A 27,682-nucleotide genomic window follows, 5' to 3' on the forward strand; every position below is an offset into this window, starting at 1 on the left:
GCGCCATCTTTATACAGTAGTGAAGATAGCTTTCAAATATTCTGGTGGTGAATCAATCACTGTCATTTAAAAATGCATGTACCAGGAAGATTCTCTTGCACCTCCAAAACGCTTTACATGATCTTTGAACCATGGCCACCATGTTTAAAAGGTCTAATATTGGGGATGTTTGGATAAGTCAACCACTGCACAATTATTTAAGGGGCACAAAGAACTATAGTGTCAATGTATTAAACCTGATGTAGGGATAGGAAAGGCAGAGCTGCAAATCGGTTTCTAATTTATGGGTGGGCAACACAAAAAAACATGTGTCAGGAACCCCAACTCAAACAGCAGTTAGAAGCACCTTGCCAGCATCAGCATAGGCTTGAACACTTACCTGGTAGGCTTGTAAATGTGTGAACAGAAGTGGCAACTCAGCAATTTTGTGAAACAGATTCCTGGTGCTAAAGAAAAACCAGAGACACCCACAGAGATGGGCAGGAACAATAATTTGCATAAGCCACCCGACACTGATGAAACAGGAAGCAAAAAACCCTCAGAAAAATAAGAGATAATCTGATTTCTTAAACAAAGCCAAAGCCAAGAGGTAAACTCTTACAGCCTTATTATGCACCTCTTAGGCCTCGTACACACGATAGGTCTGATGGACCGTTTTCATCGGTCAAAACCGATCGTGTGTGGGCCCCATAGGTTATTTAACCATCGGTTAAAAAAAAGCCAATTTGCTTTAAATTTAACTGATGGATTCCTAACCGATGGGAAAAAAGATTGTTAGTAGGCACAACCATCGGTTAAAAATCCATGCATGCTCAGAATCAAGTCGACGCATTCTTGGAAGCATTGAACTTCGTTTTTTTCAGCACGTCGTTGTGTTTTACGTCCCCGCGTTCTGACACAATCGTTTTTTTTTACCGATGGTGTGTAGGCACGACGGACCATCAGTCAGCTTCATCGGTTAACCAATGAAAACCGGTCCATCGGTCCGTTCTCATCGGATGGACTGATTGTGTGTACGAGGCTTTATACACAGTGTCCAAACATTGGAGAGAAAACTCCTTTAGATGTTTCAGAGCAGGATGGAAAAAGTGAATGATAGAACTCTGGCTTAGGTGAAAAGAAAAGACCACCAAGGCAAAAAGGAAGGCGGAGGCCCTGAAAAAACATTATTCCTAAGCCACCTCATGATTGGTTCCCTACATCGAAAGGCTACTAACTCTGATATTCTCCAAACAGAGCTAAGTGCAACAAGGAAAACAACCTCATGGGCAAGGACTGCTCGCATGCTGGCTTCTCAGACCAGTACTTAAACCACAGAATTCTTTGCAGCCAGATGGACAGGTGCAAACAAGGCCTGAAAAAAGGAAGAAAAACACAAGAAGTGCCAACAACCCATGGCATAGCGACTAAAGCATCATAGGCCGCTGAATAAGGCATTTAGGTGGGCTAATACAACAAGGGTCTACTCATGGATGCACCCTAGGGCAAGAGGTTACTAGATTGTCTATGCCAAGATAGCATAGCATGCTGTTTAACAGTACAAAAGTGAGTCCTTCCCAACAGTGGGTACTTGCAGATTCTCTGCAGGACCTGTCAGTGATAGGTTAGCATAGGCTGCTGTGCAAGCAGAACAGCGAGGCATTGTCAACAAAGCCTACTCACAAACCCACTACATTGCAGGAGGAGTAAATGTCCCTGTGTGGCAAAGTCATCTTAGTGGTCTTTACCAACAAAGTATACTCACACACCCACTGTGGAGCAGAAGGGGTGCACAAATTTATCACAAATGGGACATTAATATATGAATTGTATGAATTTGTTGATTTAATCCCTACAGGTTTTATTTTTTTTTTGAATAATCCAATTTATAGTATTGTTGATTCTAATGTTTAAGGTGTAAATCACTTAGCACATATAAGTTGAGGATTATTTAGTTGAATAGCGCCTGACTTTTTGGTTTAATTTATTAGTGTGGTTCACATATTTCTAGCACAGGGTTGGTGCCTTTTATATTGAAAAAAATTTTTTTTTTTTTAAGAAACAAGACAGTTTTCTGAAAAAAAAAACATTAATATGCCTACACAAAGAACATCAGAGTAAGAGAGCCTTTTCACACAGACAGCACCCGGGGTCGGCGGTAAAGCGCTGCTAGTCTTAGTGGCGCTTTACCGCCATTTTTGCAGCACTTTTCAGGCACTAGCAACCCCAGCTAGCGGCCGAATAAAGGGTTAAAAGCACCTGCAAAGCACTGCTGCCGAGGTGATTTGGTGGCGCTGCCCATACATTTCAATGGGCAGGGGCGCTGTAGAAAACGGTGTATACACTGCTCCTAAAGCGCTGCAAAGAAGCTGCTTGCGGGTTTTTTTTGGACGTCCTACCAGTGCAGTGCCCCAGTGTGAACACTCAGGCTTTCACACTGGGATTACAGATGAGGCTTTTTTCAGGTGCTTTACATGTGCTATTTTCAGTGCGATTTTCAGTGCTAAAGCACCTGAAAAACGCTTCCAGTGTGAAATGGGTCTTAGCATTTCCATAACGCATACAGTATGTGTTTATATTAGTAAACTGCAATGTATTACAGAGCGGTTAATGAATGATTTAGAAAGTCTTGCAAATAGCAAATTAAATAGTGGTGTTTTGTGCCATGTTGGCAATCAATAAATGCAAAAAGTTTGGATTTTAAGCGATACCCTTTATTGGTGAATTTAAGTTAGCAAGCATCAGAATGTTCTTTGAATCTATTCTTCTGACATTAGTAAAGAGGGTTATAAAAATATTAAACAATGCAGGTATACTGTATACATGTTTGGTATTCTTGTAATCAGTCCCGTCAGGAGAATATGTTCAGAATTGTACACAGCAAATGACTGTAAACCTTTGTATGAAAAAATGTAATTAAATAATTAAAGATTGACATATTTTTTAAGGTATGCTTGTCAGGTCACCTGGGGCCAGGTGACAAGTGCACCCCGTGGGGATCAGGGATGCACCACATGGTAGTGAACCCTATAGCCGACTGCTGCGATCAGAGAGGAAGTGAACCCAAGATCGCCCGGGGCGCGGAGTCGAAGACCCAGCTTTGTGTTCACCAGAGCCTCTAGTGGTGAGGATGGCCTTCGCCGCAGCTGGATCCAGGTTGCGACCCCTGGGATCCCCTAGGTCACGCTCCGCAGAGAGAGAGAGAGAGAGGAAGCAGCAGGCAGGACAAATGGTAGTGATGTGTAAGCTGAGGTCAGGGCAACAGGCAGACTAGGGTAACCGAGGGACAGTCAAAAGGTCAAGGGCACAGGCAAACAAGAGAAGTCAGGGACGAGACAAAAACGGTACACAGGAAGATAATCGTAGCACACTGCAGACAGGAACTTGAGCAAACAACACTGTTGAACAGCACTGCAGGCCTGTAGTGCAATGGTTAATATAGACTTCCTGGGATGGCCTGGGTGGGGCCATACAGGAAGGAGAGGAAATAAGAAGGTAACCAGAACAGAGTCAGGCCTCCTAATGGACAGATGGAAACAGGTAAGCTGCCAGACTATTGCATATCCATGACAATGCTATGAAAAGAAAACCACATCTCTCACTCAGAAAAAAAAGTATAACCATGCAAAATCAAAATAGTATAATGTTAGCAGTTACATCTGGCACCTTGCAATACTAGAAAATTGGCACTGATTGCAAAGAAAAACACTTTTATTCAGCTTTTAAAGCTGAATTCCAGAAATGTGTAAAAAGTTCAGTCACACTATGGGTTACTAAGGTGATGCATGACATCTCCTGAACTTATCCCTAATATTTACATATGACAAGTTTATGGCTCTGCCGAAGCATACACTAATGCTTGGGGCTGTAAGAGGAGAGAGCACAGAGCAGCTATGCCCGACCCTTCCTTCTGTTGCCCTTCTGTTGCCCATTCAGAGAAGCCATTGTATTTTGTGATGGAGTTCACATAATACAAAGGCTTTTATGATTGGGCAGGAGGAGGGAAGGGGTATAAGCTGCACCGATTCCAATGTTGACGTTGCTTAGACTTGAAGCATCGGTTTGGTGCTCTCCGAAATACAACGATAGCGGTCTTCTGGGAGTGCCATAAAACTGTCAAATGTAAATAATAGAGCCCATGAGAGGTCATGAAGCTCCTTGGACTAACTCATATTGTGCCTTAACTTTTTACAAGAAGAGGTGAATTCCTGGAATTCAGCTTTAAAGTGAATCTGCCATAAGACAAGTATGAGGGCTGCCATCGTTACCCTATCCTCTGACTGTCATTCTGGTTTCATCTGAAACAAATATAGAGACAAATAATTTTGACAGTTTACTGACACTACATATTTTTCATGTGAACAAAGCACTTTTTGTCCAGTCTTTTTCCATAACTGGCATTAAATGGAAAGCCATATATGTTGGGGTATGTTATATAGTATGTCCAGTGATACCATTATACAGTGCCTTGAAAAAGTATTCATGTTGTCATGTTACAACCAAAAACATAAAATGTATTTTATTGGGATTTTATGTGATTAACCAACAGAAAGTGGCACATAATTGTGAAGTGGAAGGAAAATGATACATGGTTTTCAAAATATTTTACAAATAAATATCTGAAAAGTGTGGCGTACATTTGTGTTGAGCCACCTTTACTTTGATACCCCTCAACTAAAATCTAGTGGAACCAATTTCCTTCAGAAGTCACTTAATTAGTAAATAATTAATAACGAGTCCACCTGTGTGTAATTTAATCTCAGTATAAATACAGCTGTTCTGTGAAGCCCTCAGAGGTTTTTAAGAGAACCTCCATGAACAAACAGGCTCATGAAGGCCAAGGAACACACCAGACAGGTCAGGGATAAATATGTAGAGAAGTTTAAAGCAGGGTTAGGTTATAAAAGAAATATCCCAAGCTTTGAACATCTTTTGGAGCACTGTTAAATCCATCATCCGAAAAATGAAGAGTATGGCACAACTGAAAACCTACCAAGACATGGCCGCCCACCTAAACTGACAGGCAGGACAAGGAGAGCATTAATCAGAGAAGCAGCCAAGAAGCCCATGGTAACTCTGGAGGAACTGCAGAGATCCACAGCTCAGGTGAGAGAATCTGTCCACAGGACAACTATTAGTTGTGCACTCCACAAATCTGGACTTTATGGAGAGTGTCAAGAAGAAAGCCATTGTTGAAAGGAAGGCCTTCAAAAGTCCTGTTTTCAGTTTGCCACAAGTCATGTGGGTGACACAGCAAACATGAGGAAGAAGGTGCTCTGGTCAGATGAGAATTGAACATTTTAGCCTAAAAGCAAAACACTATGTGAGGCAAAAAAATGCACATCACCCTGAACACATCATCCCCACCATGAAACATGGTGCTAACAGCATCATATTGTGGGTATGCTTTTCTTCAGCAGGGACAGGGAAGCTGGTCAGAGTTGATGGGAAGATAGATGGAACCAAATACAGAGCAATCTTAGAAGAAAACCTGTTAGAGTCTGTAAAAGACTAGAGACTTTATCATTTTCCTTCCACTTCACGATTATGCACCACTTTGTGTTGGTCTATCACATAAAATCCCAATAAAATACACTTGCGTTTTTGGTGGTAACATGACAAAATGTGGAAAATTTCAAAGGGTATGAATATTTTTTTCTAGGCACTGTATATGTATCTGAAAACGCTGAAACCAGTGCATAAATCGGCTACAAATGTTTCCCAGGACCACACACCAATGTAGTGAATTACAAAACATATAATCACAAAATGAGCCGGCTCTCCACCCATCAGGAAAGCCCAACATATTTTACCCTTGCAAGGCTTAATCATGACATTACAGACTCCTGCACTATATACACCATGTTGTACATTACAGATTCTTGCACACTACATTGTACTAATTATTGCACTATATACAATACACTACTGTATATTGTACATGATATATGCCTACACTATATTGTACATTATATACAGATACTTCTAACCAAAGTGTTCATTGCCTCAACAGTTGCTGGGTGATTACTAGTCCCTGACTATTTTCATGAAGTTTTTCTTGAAGGTATGATCAAAGTGTTCGCTCTCTGTCTATTTTTAATGTATACAAATCATATATAGTTGAATAGTTTCAGTCTTTAAAAACATGTCTATGAGACTCTTACTTGTGGCACAGCAATCTAAGCATATTGTATCGGTACAAGAAAGCTATTGTTTTATTTAGCCATGACCCTCCCACTATTAACACAATTTGGCCACACCCACAGTTCACTGTGGCGTGCTATGCACACCGCATTGCTACTCTGCTTGAGATGTCCATTCTTTACCACAGCGCATTAAGCCTAAGGCATTTTTGTGTTTTGTCAAACAATGTGGCCCAATTTATGATTTTGTACACAGGCCCACTGAATTTTTTAAAACATTTTTGCATGAGGCTTAATAATAATAAAAAAGAAAATTATGTAAATATTTTGTGTTACCCATACCAATTTGTGCTCCATGACAGAATTTGAGATGGATCTTGGATAGATAACAATGAAGTAGAAAATTTAAGATTTCCATATACACTATTATTAGAGAATAGGGATGACATAAACCTTTCTTCAACGATAAATGATTCACGTAAAAACCATTTGAAGTGTAAATCTAGTTTTATATAGTTGGGAAAAGGTCTGTCTCTATGTGACTGCCAGGTCTAGGAGAGAAAGTAAGGGGAATTACTTCAAAAAAACAAAATAAAAACCTAAATAGCAAACCAGTCAAAGATTAAAACCCTTCTCCACTCTACTGTAAACATCTCCACTGAACACTCTCCTTTCTCGATGATCATTGGCACTGGGACATTAAGTGGAGGAAATCTCTCAAGTAGGGGATGAAAATTTAGTAAACATTTGGCAGAGTTGCTAAATTTTCTCAATTCTACTAAAAACTATCTTTGCAGGTGTTCTCCTTAAACTCACTCCATTATGTGAATACTGAAGCAAGAAGAATGAGCATTTTAAGGTCAGCTGTGCTTTTGTGAAATAAATTGTAGCTGGCAGCCAGGCCCAGATTTGTCTGTATTAACATCAACATATTGTACATAGTGCATCTCCAATGCTTTAGATATTAGAAACAAAAAACAGGGAAACAATGAATGTGCTGTTTAGTATAGTAGTTGCAGTACACTGAAGCATACACACTAAATATAAAACGTTTACGTTACCACTAATCAGTGTATCTTACCAGAAACTATGGTGTAGACAATTGTTCTAGGACGACCTTTGTCTTGATCAATAGCTGTCAACATCCGTACCGTTGTTCCCTTTCAAAAGAAAAAAATTCAGTATTGATTAAGCTCTTAGAAACAATTTCCAAAAATTAATTACAGGGGCTCTACAATAACATTTGCACATGGACATTTCATGCATTTCTAAATTCAAGAGCATAAAAACCGTCCACTTTCATTAGTCATCAAGATCCATAAAATCAATGTTTAAAAAAACAATAAAACAAACATTTTAAAAAGTTTAATGATGCATACTGTGCCTTAATCACTGACTTAAATTGCCATGCACAAGAGACTTCAATTCCAGATTACCAATAACCAAATGTAAGAAGGTGAAACCTTAGAAAACATGTTTTTTCTTTATTCATTAGGTGAATCAAGTCTTAAAGTACACTGATCAGTAAAACAAGAATAATGTGCTAAAATAGGAACTGAAAATCTACCCATTCTCAAACCAGTCAAAACCCACTGCAATGTTTTCTTATGCCGCATACACACGACCGCTTTTCATGCCATGGAAAAAAACAAAGTTTTTCTCTACATGATCCCTCTCAAGCCTGCCTTGCATACACACGATCGTGATAAAAAATGCTTGAGCAAAGCGCGGTGACATACAACACCTACAACGGCACTATAAAAGGGAAGTTCCATTTGAATGGCGCCATCCTTTGGGCTGATTATGCAAATTTCCCTTCTCATAACTTGCTTCCGAGCATGCATGTTTTTTCCTCGTCGTTAAAGTCTACACACGACCACTTTTCACGACTAGAAAAACAACAATGTGAAAAACGGTCGAGAAAAATTCTACATTTTTAATGACCATTTTTCTCGTTGAGAAAAATGGTCTAGAGCCTACACACGATCATTTTTCATGACCTGGTCATGAAAAATGGTCATGGGTACATAAAAATTAGGCAAAGAGGGTTCTCTTGCTTTGGCACTAATTTGCAAATACCTACTGCAACCAGGGCTCAAGTCCTGCGGGAACACGTGGGAATGGAGTTCCTGCACTTTTTTCACAGCAGGAACGCAGTTCCCTTTGCAGGACTAGAGCAGCCGACCCACCTGAGCAAATCTTTCACTGAGCGGCGATGCCCAGCTTGACTCACTGTCAGGGGCAGGTGAACCTTAGTAATCCTTTATGTTACTGGCCGCTTCATGTATATGGATTCATCTGGTAGTGTGCGGGTATTCCGTCACTTCCTCGATGCTTCAATGTCTCCTGGTAGCTTTTGTCATTGTTCCCAGGAGACATTGCGGAGGTCTGCCGCAAGTTATCACGGGATTTAGAAAGAACTTGCTTAAAAAAAAAACATGCACTTGTAATTATACATATGAGCGTATAATTTTTTTTTTTTTGGTGGGGGAGTGGATCTTGGGTAGAAGTTCCCACACATTTTTCCCCAGGACTTGACCCCTGACTGCAACCTCTTCCTAGATTTAGATTGAGAAGATATTTTACTTTTCCTTTGACATGTGTCAGTGATTTCTGCATGGCAGAATGCATGTCATTTGTCAAGAGGCATAATTAGAAAAGGTGTTCAGGGTGCATGATTTAGGATTTGTGGCTTTTACAAAAAGTCACAATTTGCATTTCAGTAACCATGTTGCTTAGTCTGCTTAACTTGCATGGTTTGGGTAAAAAAAAGGTATTTGAGACAGCTGATCGAGCAAATTATTGTGGTACCACTATGTCTGCATGCTTGTTGAATAGAAAGGTTTACTTTAAATCGGTCTTTCCCTAAAGCTTACAGTATAAAGATGCAATCTGAATTAAACAACTTGCATTTTGAAAGAGATTGCTGTGCAGATATTTCCCTTCCGATGGAGATTTCTTGAACAACGAAAAGCCTCCAACAATAAATTTTGACTATTAACAAAATGCTTTATAAGCATTTGATTAGCATATGACTAGCCTTCTCATTGTCTTCCATTTTGCTACAATCACTTCTCTACAGACCAGGAAATGCTGCTTTTCTAGGCCCTCAGCACAGCAGCTGCTGAGGCCCAGACTACAGCTCTTGCGTCACACTAGTATTCTCCGAGGAGCAACATCCCCAGGAAAAGAGGAAGACTTTCTGAAGAGGGAAGAACACTTTGCTCAGGCCTCCCAAATATGTATTTCTTCCTCCAACTACCTTCTGGGTGCCCCTCCCAGAGATTGGCCGAGGTCTGAAAAATATTCATAAATTAGTGGCTGACTTTCCTATTCTATTTCTGGAAACCTCTTCCAGTAAAAGACAGTATCAATTAACCACTTACCTTTGGAAATCTTTGGAAAACCTGACCAGACCTGGAAACAGATCACCATTCCACTAAATACAGTGAATCCAAAAAACGAACATTTGGGTACGACACACATTTTAAGTGAGGACAATACTCATGGAATATCTGTCAATTAAAGGATGCATTAAGGTAAAAAAAAAAAAAAACCTTTACAACCCCTTTAAGTTGTGATAGCCATGTCACAGAAAGTATAAGTGATTGTCAACTTAAAGGATATGTTCACCTTTTGTAACATGTTACACCTATATTCAGGGTGTAACATGTAACATGGTATGAACAGACTGGCCCACACACCTCCCCAATTCCCACTGTGACAGCTAGCGGGGTTCTTCTCCCTCTCTGCTAGCTGTAACAATGAAAAACAAAGATTTTTGCGGCTGTCGGCTTGTAGTTTTCAACAAACTACTACTACGACACTGTTGAGCACCGTGGTAGTTCATTCATGCTCCCTGTCTAATACTGGATAGATGGAGGAGACGATACACTGGCAAGTCTGCTGGAGACCTGCATGGCACCAGCGATCTGCTGATCGCTGGTAAACCAGTTTTTCCCAGTCAAGAGGAATCATTCAAGCCAATTGAGAAAATGTATTTTGAATTCCCAGATACAAGAAATCAGGATTCTATTCAGGTTCTTAAATTCTTCAAAGGCAAGTCAAATGTGGGATTGTAATAGAATGTATTAAATTTTTGGGAGCAAATCATATTACCTAGGTATTTTCTGCTTATTACACTAAGGGGTACCTTGTCCCTAGAATAAATTGTAATGTTTTTATTTATATAATAAAGATGTGGACTCAAGCTGGAGGGTCAGGACGCTCTCTACTTTGCGGATAGAGAAAGGAGCTGTGTGTTAGTGGGCGTCCTGACTATCCTGCTCGCCCCCTCCCCCCTCAAGAGGCTTTCTCCACACAGGGAGCATGCTTCGACTTGATTCTGAGCATGCATGTTTTTTTCTCTGTCGGAGTTCCATACAGACGATCGGAAATTTGCAATAGAAATTTTTTTCCCCATCAGGAAAAAGAGAACATGTTCTCTTTAAGTCCGTTGGAATTTTCGACGCACACACAGGGTCGTTTTCATCGGAAATTCCGATCGTGTGTACAGGGCATAAGATGCAACTGATTTATAACATTTACGGAAGCAAAAAGGTAGGGTACGGGTCTGATAAGGTAATTGAAGTAAAGTAATTTGTTAAAAATTACATTTAAAGTGTAGGGATGCATTTTCTTTAACTTTTATACTTTTTTTCATCATCTGGCAGTCATTATGTAGGGGAGACTTCAGAGTCCTGTGTCAGGGGTGGATATCTGTCATTTCTGCTGGTTAAGCCTTGGTGGGCTTATCAGCGGGTTAGATATGGCTTTGATGTATCAGAGTTGCAATGTTCTGGAAGAATTCTTTTATAGCCCTCTCTCATGGGAGAGTGCCCTTTTTTCCCTCCTCCTCACTGAGAAGAAAGTGGCCTAAAGCTAGAGTCCAAGCTTAAAGGCAATGTTTCTCTCTTTGTACGTGTGGTTTTTGAGATCCCAATTCTGCACCCTAGGCATAGAGGGCATTGCCCATCCTTTTAAAGCTTTTTGGGGCCAAAAAGATACATGAAACTGGAAAAGAGCCTCATCCACACATCTTGTTTTATGGGGCTATTGCCACATAAGCATTTCTGACAGATGCTTTTGGATGTTGTGACCCACCCAGTGACAACTAGTTTAAAGAGCTGCAGGAGCCCCATTTAATTTTTTGTAATTCAACCTCCTTTATTTTCCTCTCCTACTTACCAACTTAAAGTAAAACACTGAAAACCACATTCAAGTTTGTACCTGTGTTTTTTTTCACCCTTGTGACAAGGTATGCTTATGAGGTATTCCCACTTAAAAGCTAAAGTCCTTCTAGGTGAAGGCACTAAAAATTTGGGAAATAACGAATGCCAAGTGTTAAGCCCCCAATTAGCAGAGGTTCAAGATCCATTACCTAGATGTTGCTGCAGAATTGTGTAGGATATCCTTCTTTAACCAGAGTGCTGTGGTACCCTGGGGTGCCTTTTAAGTGCTTTAGGGTTGCTCTGGCAAAATGCCCAACACTGCCCCAAGCTGCCCAAAAATTGTTCACAAGCATGTAAATGGATCCAGCCTGCCTTTTTGTTACAAAAAGACAGGTTTTTATTGTGCGTTATTACAACCAGCCTCTGATATCCTAACAGTCCATGGCGTCATCAATCGATAAGGAGCACATCAGGTGCTCCTTGTTTGGCCATCCCGTGTCCCTCTCCATCAGCAATGGGGTCATGTTAGTTATGTGAGGGAGAGAAACTGAAACAGAAGAAGAGAACACTAGTCAGTACAAGTGGGCACCCAACATTAGTCACCTCAATGTTGGGTGACCTGTGTGTGGATGTTGCTGTGTTATATAAAAGTATTAGTTTAGTTTAGTTTTTTACATTTTAGAATGAGTGCCTCGAGAAGAAGGAATGCAGAATTAAAATGAGACCCGTGACAAAATAGGTTGAGTGAGAAACACTGGTGTAGTTGGTCACAGAATAGTATCAGGTAGAGGGTCATTTCACATGACCTTTCCCCCCAAAACCTCCATTATATATGGAATCCAAAGATGCATAATTTGATTTAGTTAATTCTGAGGACAGAAAAAAGTATCGCCAAACTAATCTATAACATTTCAGACTTTTATCAGACAGGCAATTGGATCAGATAGGTGGAGAACCTAGTCATTGCCATATAAACTAACTTTTTAAACACTTTTTCAAATTGAATAGTTTGTATGATGTGCCAAAAGTTATCACATTTTAGTCGCAAGCTCAGATTTAATGAGGATGTGCCATGTGTCAAGCACAAAGCACCCAAAAGCCAACTGTTTTCACAAAGCTTAACTAATAGGAGGCGATAAAGAACTTTATCCCTTTGTTAAAGGCTTTTGCAGTAGCAAGATACCTTGTTACTCTAATGCCCACATTGGATCTTATCTAGACATATCTTATCTGTACTTATGTTTAATATGCAAGGCTGTTGACCTGCCAAGTATAAACTTAGAGAAATCTGTATTAATTAGACAGGCTACAACTTGATTTAATTAACTGGCAAGGAGTTTTGTAAGAATCTAGAAATGTTTTGAAGACAAATATTTCTGGAATACTTTGAGCTTATGCATAAGTATAATTACTATATCAAAGGCTGAATGGGGAAAATTGTGTTGCTCAAAGGTGTGCTAATCAGCAAATTAAATCTGGTTGCCAGGATGGTAACAAGCGTAAAGTGGTTAATTCACAAAGTTGTGTTGTGGGTAAGAGAAATTACAGCATAATCTTATTATAGGTAATAAGGTTGGAAATGGTTCAGTGTAGGGAGGAAGATGGTCTTTAAATGAAACCTTTATTATAAGAAATACATTAGCAGCCATTGTTTACCTTTATGAAAATGCTAGTTTGGCTGCTTCCATCATCGTTATTTTCTGATTCATGGATTGTAAGCAAGCATGCAGGTTAGAAAGTGGTAGTTAGAGTTACTTATATGCATTCATGTTGTGGCTCAGTGTCTCAGAAGGCACCTGCGCTTCAAATCTAGCACAGGTATATTTTGGCACACAAAAGGTTAGCCAACGATGCAAAAATCCTGATGTAGATGAAGTAACTTTACAAACAAGTGGTTAGGTTTACATTTGGAAGAATTTGTGTTGGATTATAAAATAGAAACTACCGGTATGTAAAGTTTTTTTTGGAAAGGTTTTGAACCACTACCTTAGAATTAAATTCACAGATCCCTGGAATAGGCATCCGGTGTGCGCTGCTATGCAAATGGCAACTACAGCCTCTGTAGTCAATAGACATGTGCATTTGTTTTCGTCCAAATGCATTTTTGTCTGAATTTCAGGGATTTTCACATTTGTTTTAACAAACGATAACGAATGTGCAGAGTCCAAAATCAGAAAGGTCCGAAATTAAAAAATGCTTTATTTTCATTTTGTTGCGACAAAAGTTGGATAAAGATAGAAGATTTGACATGATGGTGAATCTGCAGTCGAATGTGCCTAACCAAACTATTAGTCCAAGATTATTCGACATCGAGAGAAAAGATTCGACATTATGAAGATTCGACGAATCAGCTAAAAACATATGATCGCCACGAGCGGACATTTATGGTCAAATGCTCTGCCCATAGGCTATAGAAGAATTCTAATGTTGGTTGACTAGTAATAATAATTAATAAATGTAATTATTACTAGTCATACAACATTAGAATTCTACGATAGCTTGTGGGCGGAGAATTTGATTAGAAATGTATGATTGCGGTGTCGTACAGTTTAGCTACTTCGTCGAATACCATAAGCCTTCAATGACAGATTCGACCTTAATTCAGATTTTCGGACGAATACATTTTTTAACAAAACTAAATGAATAAAAACGAATTTCGGAAGTAACTAAATAATTTTACTTTTCGGACAATTACGAAATTCTGAAACAAAATATTTCAGTGTGCACATGTCTAGTAGTCAAGATCTGATTCAACTCCTTTTCTCCTCCATGCCACCAAATGCAATGGGTTTCCTTCATGGCCTACAGCAGGTTGGAGGGTTAACCATCAAAGCTGTGGTCAGTATTGTTATAGTAAAATGCTATGGGTTTTGAAGGTCCAGGAATAATCCTAGAATACAGCCAGGCAGCTTGAGTCACCTGCCTTATGGACATACTGTATAGTCAATTTAAACGGTACGAAGAGCCATCAGATTCACTTTTAGGAGTATGCAACAAGTCCCCTAATATCTACTGTACTACAACTTTTTATATTTATGTACAATAAAAATTATTCTGGTATCCAACATGTTTTACCATAAAAAGTACTGTTTGCAATTTAAAATCTGTATATAATAAAATGATAGAAAATCCCTGTTAGTTGCATAGCATATTTATTTGCGAAAGTTGGTCTACTGACTTACAAGCCTCAGCTACTTTTTTTATAAGCATTATATTGAAATGAGCCATCAGGTACATATAGGATTCAAAAATAATTGTATACCATTCCAGAAATCAATGTTCGTACAGATAAAAAAAAAAATGCTTGATTGGATCATTAAGCCAAGCAAACATTTTCTTGCAAAGTAACAATTATCTTACAAAGTGAGCAGTCCCCACAGATTATTAATATTCCTTTTTTTCTGTAAATTGATCGAACATCTCTTCACTGAAAAATGACTGCACAATGTACATATATTCCCTTTTATGTTCTTTGTGTCCCTCTGCTGTTTGAGGGACACAAAGAATATGCCTAATCACCAAGTAGTTACACTTTTTCTATTCAATACTTTCAAATAGCACATCATTTTGATTTTTGTCGGTCATAGCCTGATCATTGGAGGAGAGCACACCGAGTTCCCAACATAACTAGAGAACTGGCCATGATGTGTTCTCCTGCTAAGTGTGGTCAGTTTTTAATAGGAAATCAAAAAGGACTTGCTGGAATGCCATAATTTCACACAAAGGAAGCAATACAAAGAGAACAGAATACGTTCTCATTAGGGCTGTGGAAATTAACTATTAATTCATTGATCTTTAAATTTTTGATCGATCAAATTTATTTTGATTGGTACTCGCCTCTCCGCCGGCTTCCGGGCCTTCAGATAGTTCCGTCGGAGATCCGGTGACATCACGGACACCTGCGAGGCTTACCGTATCCATCTGAAGGGCTCCTTTGCTGTGCCTTCATATGTGCATGCCGGCGGAACCTTACTATCTGCCACACGCAAGGGCTGTTACACTTCTGTCATAGACGTGGTCGGCCACTAGGTGGCGCTAACGGCGCAGTGGCGCGCACGGGTGCACGCAATAGCGGCAATGGCGCACCAGCGCGCACAGGAGCGCGCGTTCGCGGCAGATCGGCGCACACGGGCACGCACAATTGGCGCCAGTTCAGGCTATTTAATGGGGCTCATCCCATAGGCTCTTGCTGCTCGGTCTTCAGCGTTCCTGTTACCCACCTGATACCCATTACCTGATTGACTTCTGTTCCCGTGTACCCGGCTTGTCTCTGATACTTCTGACCTTCGCCTGCCCTGACCTCTGGCTTGTCTGACGCTGCTCCTGCCTTATCCTCCAAACTGGTTGCTGCCCGCCCGTTATGGATCCGGCTTGAACCACGACTCCGCTACTGCTTCCTCCTTGTACCTGATCCGCCCGCCTGTGTCCGACCCGGCCTGCCTGACCCTGCCTGTACCAGTACTACAGTACACCTCCCTCCTGCTGACTGTTGCCAGTTACCTTCACCACGCTCCTGCTACCTGTCATCTTGCTGATTCCGGTTACCTGCACTAAGCTCCAGCTGTCTACTGTCCTGCTGTCCCAGCATCACCGACATCTTCCTGGAGTCTACAGGAGACCACCGCAGTTCCTGCACAGCATCCTTGCCAGGCGCTCGTGCGACTCTGAACTCTAGCGCTCCCCGTCTACTCTACCAGGGGTTCCGGAGTCAGAGGAGCAAGAGAGGCCGCTCCCTGCACGTCAGGCTCTGCTCTGTACCAGGTACGTGACAACTTCCCTCTATCAACCTGGGATTCTACAACCATCTACTGGAAGTTGTGATAGTTCACTTCATGGGACATCTACATGCTGACGGATTCAGCAGTGGCATCGTTGTACACATTTTTATACCAGTATCATACTTGGCTACATGTTTTTATGACTGCTTTGTTACCGTTTGGTATTACTCACACCATTTTTACAGTTTATGTAGCTACATCGATTTTATCTCCAGTGCAATATTTATTTTGTTACCTACTTGAAGACTATAAAAGTTTTAATGCTATTCCCATCCAGTGCTGCCTTTGTGTGTTTTTTGTATCCTGCTATCCATTTTTCCAGTGGTTGGTAGCTGCATTGGGAATCAGCCTGCAAGGAGGAGATCAGCTAAAAGTAGTTGGATCTGTATGTGCATTATAATTAATCGAAATTAGTCGATTAATCGATTAAAAAAAAAAAATGATTAAATCGAACACAAAAATGTTGATCAGTAACAGCCCTAGTTCTCATAAAAGTACATGGAATATGAAATGTTGGGGTAACTAATGCTTTAATAGAGATTTTGTCCTGCTGTCCAACACATCTGAGACACTTCTCTTCATGTACCACATAGGTAGCTTGCATAATATTTCAAAAAATACTACATGTATATTAATTTTATTTTTTTAGTATAACACTGAAGCTCTTTACAATTTTTACAGAAGCTTTCACATAAATCCTGGGCCCTGTGGAAGCTTACAGTCAAATTACCTTACATAGTTATACAGCCTCACACGTTTGGTAGTTTTGGTAGAAGTTGATTAACTTGTCAGTATGCTTTTGGGCTATGGGAGGATTCCAGAGAACTGGAAAAAAACAACATGTAAATTCTATGCAGAAAAGTCCCTTGATAGGAATTAAACTCTGCTATTTAGGTGCCATTTAAGAGTAATTTGTCTTTGTCTTCTACATCCTTCAAAATAGATTTTTGGACAAAAATAGATAAAGACAAAATCTCACAAGTCCCATCTTCAATTACAGAGTTGCAGAATAGCACTAATGCATCCATGTTAATTAATACACTGTTCAAGCCACTTATTTTGGCTACCAGTCCATTTTTGTAGGTTTGCAGGAGCCATTAATTGTGCATTTTCGCTTTTGCCAGTAAAGAACATGTCATGTTTGAAATTTGCATGCTAAATCATCAGAAAGGCATGGGAGACAGTCATACTCAGTCATTCTGATACAGATATGCACTTTATCTCCTCCTCAGTGAAAGGTCACGTTAACCCAATGCTTAAAGGAAGTAAAAGCTTTTTTTAAGGCACCTATATTTTAGCAAACAAACCATTACCCGATTTATAAAAGCAAGTGGTGTAAGCACCTCATAATGACTTGGTCATAGTGTTTTATAATCCCCTGTACATGAAAACTCAGGAAGAGAGAGGAGCAGCATCAGAAGTCAAACAGGTGTAATGCAATGCATTTTTGCTGACAAGGAAGATGCTGACATGAGCAGAGGGATGATCCCATCTGTATGCCATTCCTACTTCACTGTCAATTCACAAGGGGCAAGGAGGAGCCTAACTTTACTACTGAACTGCATAATTGAAGTTAAGTCACCAGACTGGTATAGTTCTGTTTGTAAATCTTATGACAAAATGTACAGAAATAGACTGTGGTCGGTAATCCGAACGTTATGGAACACGAATGGTTTGCCGTGTAGCCACTCCCAGCATCGAGTGCTACCGCCCACACTCTGCATGGAGAAAAACATATTCTCCACATGTGCTGAAATCGGTTGCTTGACCCTAGAATGGGCATCCAGCAGTCTTATTAATGTGAGTATACGCTTTCTACACTTGTTGCCATACTTTTGACATATGTACTCTGAATTCTACATTTAGAAAGATCTCTCTTGTGTGTTTTTATTCCTCAAATTCTCCTTGTCTTTTCTCATCTGGGGAACCACTGACTCATCCAAATGCAGTGTTGGTTTAATCGGTTCACATTGATTACCATATAGGTATACTTTATGGCTAAACAATTAATACTGGATCCTAACCAGCCTCACCTCTCTATGCCAAACAGAGAATACATCTTCCAGCATATTGATTTCCTTTCACCACTTTGCATTCTTATAAATTCTGAGACTCATCTATCAGTACACACTGAAGTAAGGCAAAAGAACAACTATATATTTTCTTTCAGCACAAGTAAAAGAAAGGTGCAGCAGAGTAATCAGCGACACCTTGCTGTTCTCTACAGCATGCCCTCTGATGCAAGATGCACCCCTGAAGAAGGTTAAAAAGGTCAAGAATAATCTTGAACTACGAACAACATTTGTCTTTATTTTGAGTAGCTAAGGATCCAAAGTGTCATGGCAAGTACCTTTACCAATTGTTTTTACATCACGATCTGTCAATTTTATTAAACACAGTTACACATCAGTATTTTTTATTATTTCTAACTATTGAATTTTTTTTTAATGAAGACATATATATATATATATATATATATATATATATATATATATTTCTCTCTGTACAGAGCCTTGTGTTGATTGTCAACACAGAGCTCTGGGTTGTGACTGGACACAGATGATTAGCAGGCCCTTGGCTAAAAATGTTAAGTACTAATACTGTCAAGATCATGACTTTTGAAGAAACATATGTAGCACTACCCCCGGAGGAGCTTCTGGTTGTTTGGGCGGCACATTTACCTCATGGCTCCCCCGAATTCCTAGGGGTGAATGAGGCATATTGCATTTGGTAGAAGTAAAGGAATGTCCGCAACAGGTGTTCTTCGATGTGCTCTTTATTACCCAGCCGGGTAAAAACAACAAACTTGTGGTGAGGAAAGTAAAATTGAAGAAGAAAGTAAAATTGAATTAGAGAAGAGAGCAGCAGATTCAGGCGTGATGGTAGGAAACAGTCCTGCTCCCAAGTGTAACACTTCTCTGCGCCACTCCTATGCGAGGTTTAGCGTACCCGGACAGGCCTCTCTCACTGACCTGGCAGCCAGAGTATCACTCGAACATTTGTAGGGTAAAGTCTCTGCCACAGACCCTTCTTGGTGAACGTCAGAGAGATACCTCTGCCACAGGCCCTCTCCGATTTGTGGTTACGGAGATGATCCTCCTTAAATGAGTTACACCTGGATCTTATTCAACTTGTCGCCCAGGTACCGACTGACAGGTAATCAATCCCTCAGTGTCCGGCTACCTTGATCCCCGGTGTTTTTTCCGAGGCCCTTTTGGACCGCCAGCCTCTCAATGGCGCTCCTCAGACGGACTCCTCACCGAACAGCAATACAGCTTGGGATCCTCAAAGATGGGAACCCAGTCGCTCACTGGCTCCCCCATCGCTGTTCAGATGCTCTGGGCCAGTATGGTCCCGGAACAAGGAACACTGCGTGGCACGCACGCCCCGGTAGGCCATAACGCCGGGGCGCCGTGATGTGGTCACCCTAAAGGCGGGTGCCACACTCGAAGAAGACCCAGAACCAATGGCATCTGCCCCATTAATACCCCTCTCCAGCATGCACAGCGAGGTTAAACCTTCCTGATTGGTCGCTGGGAAAGAGCACCCAAACACTTCTGCCACCTGCAGCACCAGGGTTGGAAGAACACACCAGCACAACAGAATGAGCCTGCAGTACAGCGAAGCTGAGACAGAGACCCTGTTTTGCACATAACAATTTGGATCAGAGTTTAACTACACTCTGATCTCCCTCTAAATTTAACTAGCACCGGTACTGTAAAGAGACATTTTCAAGTTAGCTGTCTGCAGTCCATGTCACATCATTCCTGGGCTCTGCCACATCATGAGCTTCATGCATGTAAACAACGTGTGATGCAATGCATATGCAACTTCAGTTAGAACAGACGCTTGGAAAAATGCAAATCTGCTGCAGGAATGACTGATTTTCCACTTTCAGGTAATAATTGTTTTTTAAATGGAAAGGAACTGGATGAGATACTGAACCCTTTTCAACACCATGGAACCTTCTATCTGCAGCTTCTTTCAACACTCATCTTTTCATAAGAAGTCTAAGTTCCATCCCAACAGCAGCAGCCATAAATCCCCAGTTACTGACCTTTGAACAGCTCGAAACTGCCAGGTCTGGTATTCACCAACGGTCCTGTAAATCACTAAAGGGATAGTGGTTTCAAAGCTTCCATTATTTCAGAGAAAGGTAATTATTGTTAAAGAAGGAGGCTCTGAATGAAAAAAAAAAACAATAAAGGGCTACAAGGCAGGAAAAAAATATTGTGATACAGAGCTCCAACCTAAGAATTTATTGCACTTTAATTCACTGTTCCAGAAGGAAAGATATGAACTCCAAATCCTTCACTAGCAAACAAGACTATTTCTCCATTTAAAAGACTGGGAGAAGGTGTCTCTCTATCTGACAGTGTGCTGGTTGCCTGTCAAACACAGGAAAGCAGTTCAGAATGATAAGTGGAAGACGACCGTGCTGTTCATTTTAAGAAGAAAAGAAGCCAACAAACTGTTTTTTCTTTGTACATCTCCAAAGACTTTATTTAAGTCTGAAATGCATTATACGTCCTTTGGGATGTTATAAATAGTATTCCTGCAGCTCATTTCCCATGTTCTGATCAGTACAGTGAAGAATATCATTGCAAAGACAAGTGTAAATGAATCAAGTCATAGAAAATAAAGTAGGTAAAACATGAGGAATCTGTCTTCATGAGACATGTGGATCAACACATAACATGGGTAAATCATTGTGAATACGTGGCTTAATGCAGAAAGCTCATATTTTGCCAAAAGAGCAGTAGCTTGTTAAAGAATACATATTTGTCTTTAGAACCGTTTGGGTTTCCCAACAACCAGCAAAACTACAGGACATAAAAGTGTCATGATTATCTTCTACCGTATACTCCTCCAGGATTTAATGCTAAAGAAGAATATAACAGCTTTATATTTTCACCTAAAACAACATTTCATTGACTTGTGGAAAAATAAAAACGTTCAGCCTAGGTTCACACTGCTGCGAATTCAAAATCGCGGTAACATGCGCGATTTTACCGCAATTTCGCGGCCGCGATTTTGCCGCGATTTCGGCCGCAATTTAATGTAAATCGCGGCCCGAAATCGCAAAAAGTAGTACAGGAACTACTTTTTGAAATCGCAGATGCGGCGTCGCACTGATTAGGACAGTGCCATTGCCGACAATTGCCGCCGATTTGAGATGCGATTTGACATGTCAAATCGCATCTCAAATCGTTCCAAATCGTACCCAGTGTGAACCAGGGCTCAATGTCACCCTATGTAAAACCAATTTGTCTTAGATACAGTATATTCTATTATGAATGGTGGTTATAGACTGGCCAATAACTACAAGTGCTTATATAAATTTTGACCATACAGTATATTCTATTATGAATGGTGGTTATAGACTGGCCAATAACTACAAGTGCTTATATAAATTTTGACCATTGCTTGGGACTCTTAAGCCATTCCCTCAGAGGACACTTTGAGCTCTGCGAGTGGAGTTTTGTTCTGCTATGGAGCAGGTGAGTATTGATGTGAGCACTTACTGTAGCTGGTGGGTAGTAGTCTCAACAGCTGACTCTTTGGAATAGCTTCAGTACTGTTTTTCATTGATCAGTGCTTAGGCAAAAATTCAACAGTGAAACACAACTTTAGATGCATTTTTCTTTTCATTTTTTTTTTTTAAACTGAGTTTTATTGATTTTCAATGATTTCCAACAGAAAATACAAGAAGGCATACGATCATTTAGATAGATATAGACCAGATAAGGTGTCCTTTTACACTGTAGCCAGTGGTTAAACTTGGTTACAGGGCTTGTAAACCCTTGTGTTTTTTCACCCTCATGCCCCATACAGACGGTCATTTTTTGTGATGAAAAAAAAATGACGTTTGAAGTGATGAAAAAAAACGACATTTTTGAAACTTCATTTTCAAAAACGATGTAGCATACACACCATCATTTTGAAAAATGATGAACAAAGTGACGGCACTCTAAAGGGGAAGTTCTATTCGCCTTGAGGCTGCTTTTAGCTGGTTACTTGTTAGTAAAAGATGATTCGTGCTTTTTTGTCTGTTACAGCGTGATGAATGTGCTTACTCCATTATGAATGGTAGTTTTACCTCCCGTCTCAAAACTTGCTTCTGGGCATGTGCGGGTTTAAAAACGTCGTTTTGCCCACACACTATCATTTTAATTGACACAGAAAACGACGTTTTGAAAAACGACACAAAAAATTCGAGCATGTTCGAATTTTTTTTTGGTCGTTTTTCTCAAGACATAAATCGACGTTTTCCCCACACACGGTCATTTGAAATGACGTTTTTCAAAACGTCGTTTTTTTTCATCGCAAAAAACGACCGTCTGTACGCGGCATCATGCTATCTATGCTTACCTGAGCCCATGAATTTCCCACAGCGGAGAGGCACTCTTCCTCTGCTCGGGGTTCTCGGCTCTTGATTGGGTAGATTTATAATAGCACAGCCATTGGCTCCCACTGCTGTCAATCAAATCCAATGATGTGGGCGCTGGGAGGCAGGGCCGAGTCCTACATTCGCCGTCTATGGACGCCATATGATGGACTTGGAGCACGCCTGCAAGATAACCCCTGGGAGAGCGCTTCTCTTAGGGGGTTATCTGATGCAGGGAGGAGTCGCGAGAGCCACTGAGGGACCCCAGAAGTCTAGGATCGGGGCCACTCTGTGCAAAACGAACTGCACAGTGGTTGAAAGTATGACATGTTTGTTATTTTAAAAAAAAAAGCTCAAAGCTTTACAATCACTTTAAGGCATGTAGGTCAAATAGACAAAAACAATAGGTGTCAACATTAACTCAACTAAGTACGGGTCAGAATTTCAGTATAACAGCCAAGTCTAGACTAGAGAAATGTGTATCCTAATAAAGAAGAAAAGCAGATTAGAGAGTGTTTTAGGAGAGAGTAGGTGAACACCTAGGTATTTTAAAGTGGAAGTCTTTCATGAGTAGTTAAATGATTGAGAGAGAGAAGATTATGTCTGGTGAGGCATATTAAAGGGGGAGGGGTTTCCGTCTTAGTGTTTGTAACCTGATAGAGCGCTATAGCAATCTAACTCCATATGGAGATTTGGGAGGGAGATATGTAGTTGTGTGAGTGTAAGCAAAAAGGGAAATCTTAAAATCCCTAATACGGACTGGGATACTGTGGATATTTGGATTCTGTCTAATATGGCTGCTAGGGGCTCGATACATATAGGCCTCAAACGGACGTTTAGGAGCAGTTGGGACTTGTTTTTAGCTGTTCTCCTCTATGTTATATTATCAGTACATGTACACATGGTTGTTTACAGTGGTTTCTAGGCAGTGGAGTTTAGAGGCTTTTTTTAGCACGCCAAAAAAATGGGTTCAGAAGCCGAGTTTAGAGGCATTTCAAGCGCCAGGTGCTTCTAAATGCGGTAACTTGCGTTTAGTTGAGTTTTGTTTACAAGTGTTTTTCATTTTGACCTATTTTATATATATTTTTCTAGAAACGCAGCTAAACGCGACATGTAAATGTGGCAAAAATGACGTTTTAAACATAAGTAACTATTTGTCAAGTTAAATCGTTTAGTAGAGGTTGTAAAAATATCCTGTGTACATGAAGCCTTATACCGACACAGTGAAAAGTTGCAAACAAAAATGGCCAGCCAAGCCCATCAAAGTCCTTTTCTGTGTCCAGACTGAGAAGTAGTGCCTCAGACCGGTTACTGTTCGCTACTTCTATGAGATCAATAACTCTCCTAGTGTTGTCACCTGCCTGATGCAGGGGCATAAACCCTACCTGATCCTTTTGTATCAGTGTCCACATTAGGTTATTGAGTCTATTTGCCAGAAGCTTAGTAAAAAAATGTAGGTCTGTATTAAGGAGTGCAATATGCCTATAATTATAGCACAACGTGTGGTCCTTTCCCAGTTTGGGAATCAGTGTAAGGAAAGAGGTCTCCATGTCTCTCGGGATGGGGGTGCTAGCTAAAAAGGAATTAAACAGGGGGGGGTGATGTGAGGGAGGAGTGGAAGGACATTTTTATAATAGAGGTATGGTAGGCCATCCGGACAAGGAGATTTGTTAGTTGGAAGAGGTTTAATCATAGCAGCTATCCTCCTCAGAGAGGATCACAGTCTGCCAAATACGATTGAATGGCCTGGGACAGATCAGAGGGTGGAGGATTATGTGGCACAATTGGGTTATTAAAAAGATTCAAGTAATAGTTGTGAAAGAGTTGTGCAATTTTAGTCATTTTTTGTATTATTACTTAAATCATGGGAATCGTTAAGACCCCTACCATTTGGAGAGATTTCACTTTAAAACCTAGCTTTTAACATATTCTCACTCTATCTAAAACTAAACAAAAAAGTTTTGGTTTTGCAATTTGTGGCTGTGCTGGGTATCCTCTGGCATTTGTGAATAAATCCAGCATTGCAAACTAAATGTTCTTATGCATACTTAATTGCTTTCAACTTTTGATACTGCTAACAACTTAATATGGCTGTATATTCTCTTTGCTTTTGGCACCAAAGGACTTAGGCTTTCCCTGGTTTCCCCTTTCTGCATAGGAAAACAATATCACTCATGTCAATACTATTATAATTAATATACATGTGCTCTTGTTTACTTTTCCCATCTATACCTAAAGAAATGGCAATTATGCCATCTTGGATTTCAATATTATTCAAATAATAATATTCAAATGTATGTATCAAATCCCAATCTCCCTTCTTTAGGCTCTTGAGCGTTTATCTAAATGTTATCTAAACTTTCATTTCCACTTGCTTCCGTAAAACTCTGTGCCACTAAAAAGCTTTTGTTTTGTTTGCTATAGCACAGAGAAGGGCTGGAGCCTTTCTGACCCTGTGTCGGCAGTGCCACTAATTTTTTGTATGGGAAAATCATTTCAATAGGGTTATAACTGTTTAAATTGTTCCCCCACACTATCCCAACAACTAAAAGGGTTGATTGGAGTTGTATTTTAACCTCTTCATGCCCATGCTATAGCCAAAAGACGGCATCCATGTACGTCCTCCCGTGCATGAGTTGCCTGAATGGCATGCTCTGTGATCAGCAAGTCTACTGGGCTGATCATAGATGGGAGTAAGGGGCCGATCCCTTACTATGTGATCAGCTGTCATCCAATGACAGCTGATCACATGATGTAAACATAGCCGATCATCGTCTACTGTCAGAGGGACATCAGTCCCACACAGCTAGAGCCGCTGCCGCCTCATCTGTGCCCACATGTGCCACATGCCAGTGCTGACTAGTGCCACCTACCAGTGCAAATCAGTGTTGTCTATTAGTGCCCATCAGTACCACCTATCAGTGCTGATCAGTGCTGCCAATCAGTGCCCATCAGTGCTGCCTATCGGTGTCACCTACCAGTGCCACCTGTCAGTTCTACCTATCAGTGCCACATATTGGTGTCCTTCAGTGCCACCCATCAGTGCCATCTTATTAGTGCAGCCTATCAGTGCCCATCAATAAAGGAGAAAAATTACCTGTTTGCAAAATGTTTGGTCGTTTTTTTTGTTTAGCAAAAAATAAAAACCCCAGTAGTGATTAAATACCACCAAAAGAAAGATCTGTATGAAAAAAAAATACACATTTCATTTGGGTACAGTGTAGCATGAACAGGCAATTATTATTCAAGTTTTGACGGCCCTGAAAGCTAAAAATTGGCCTGGGCAGGAAGAGGGTTTAAGTGCCCAGTAAGCAAGTGGTTAAACATAGTAATGCAAATAATGATTTTTTACCCCTGAACATATCCTTCCGCACACAGTTGCTAAACTTTACTAAGCAGCTGACACCTAATGTGATAGGACCAAAATATGAATCAAAACAAAATGAGAGCAACACTGAAAAAAAAAAAAAACCCTATCCTAAAACAAGTGCCTTAAACGTTTTATATACAGTAACTAAATAGAGATGCCTGAAAAACATTAAATATATAGGACATAGATGATGAATATCCAAGTGCTATATAATCCGAACCCAACCTTGAATTGATTAAAATATGATTCTAAATGTAAATCCAGACACATATGGACTAGCACTCACCTTGTGCTTTGGACTTTAACTAAAACATATTAGGCAGCTATTGAACACAGCAGATTTTTTGACCTCTGCACTAAATTTTACATTCTTGCTAGTAAACCGCGAGGCTTCCCTAAATGTGGCAAGATCCTAAAACGTTGTCTGTGGGGACAAAGTGTGGATGACCTGGCTAATATATTTTATTATTAGTCTGTAAAGCACAAGGGAAATGCTAGTCTTTGTGTGTGAGGATCAACACTACTTAGAATCACCATTTGGATTACTGCACAGTTGTGTACAGGGAAATCACCTAAGACTGGGATAATCCTAAAAGTTCCTCACTCCTAAATGAGCAGAAAAGCAAATTTTACCGTGCACTACAAATTTTCATCACTTTAAGAATTGTAGCAATATTAATATTACTTGATGCAACAATCTCACTATTATTTTTTATTGATTGAATTGCGCCGGCGTAAATGATTCGTTGATTAAAAATCATTGATGAATGGTGTGGACAAACATACACTTTTGTACTGGATATTGTATATTTTTGCATTTTTAGTAATTTTCTTTGTGCACAGATCACTTATGAATTGATACGCATGGGTAATATGGCATTAGGATATTGATAATGTATGTATATGTGATGTATTGCAGATGTTTTATTTATTCATTATATATGCACCCCATCCTAGCTGCATGACTGGCCTGCTGAAGTTGTTTTTCTTTGCCACTTCATTGTTCTAGGTATTCTGATGTTCACATACAATGCAGGACCAGCAGTTCTGCAATGTAGGACATTGAGGGCCCATCCACTAGAGCATCAGAGAGAGATAAAAAGCGACCAGGGAATTAAGGATAAAGGCAAGTATAGTTGCTTATTTTGTTACTACTTGAAAAATTTAGCATTTAACCATTGAATTGGGGGAAGAGTACCACTGCAAGGATTATCTTATGCTGATTATAATGTGGTGGTCTACATATTCTAAGTTTGCTTTACATAGTCTTATACATTGCTTAGAGCAGGGGTGTCCAAACTTTTTCAAAGAGGGCCAGATTTGATGAAGTGAACATGCGTGTGGGCCGACCAATTTGCCTGACATTCTTGGAACCATTAAAATGAAATGCAAATTAACTAGTACACTGCCCAACAAGAAATCTCTTGCCTTTGTGGCTGTGTGTGTTGAAAAGTCTAAGGATGAGCTCAGGCGTGTTATTTGGATATACCGTGTTTATCGGCATATAACACACACAGGTGTATAACACGCATCTTCACTTAAAGAGGGAAGTTTCAGGAAGCAAAATAAGGGTCAGTGCCCATCTGCAGCCTCCCTATTGCCATGAATGCAGCCTCCCCAGTGCTACGAATGCAGCCTCCCCAGTGCCACGAATGCTGCCTCCCCAGTGCCATGAATGCAAAGAAAATAGAAGAAAAATGCGCACCAGCCTAGTGTATTACCGTTCTAGCAAATTTATTGGAATAAAATATACAAGACCTACTCACAACTGTGGTAGAAAGAATCGCAGTAAAGGCTTACTCCACATAAGCTGCAGCATGTAGACCTCGAACCACACTCCAACTTGTCATGGA

At 40.3% G+C, this 27,682-nt stretch overlaps 1 protein-coding gene across 1 annotated transcript in view; it reads right to left on the reverse strand.

Annotated features, from left to right (window-relative positions):
- LOC120910431 (cadherin-23-like) overlaps positions 1-27,682 on the reverse strand; it is a 299,339-nt gene that overhangs the window by 92,926 nt on the left and 178,731 nt on the right. Inside the window, exon 6 of the mRNA XM_040322191.1 lies at positions 7,204-7,282. Within this exon, the coding sequence (XP_040178125.1) occupies positions 7,204-7,282 (79 nt within the window). The remainder of the gene's footprint in view (positions 1-7,203; positions 7,283-27,682) is intronic.

The sequence above is a fragment of the Rana temporaria genome, chromosome 8 (assembly GCF_905171775.1).
Source record: "Rana temporaria chromosome 8, aRanTem1.1, whole genome shotgun sequence".
Classification (NCBI taxonomy): Eukaryota; Metazoa; Chordata; class Amphibia; order Anura; family Ranidae; genus Rana; species Rana temporaria.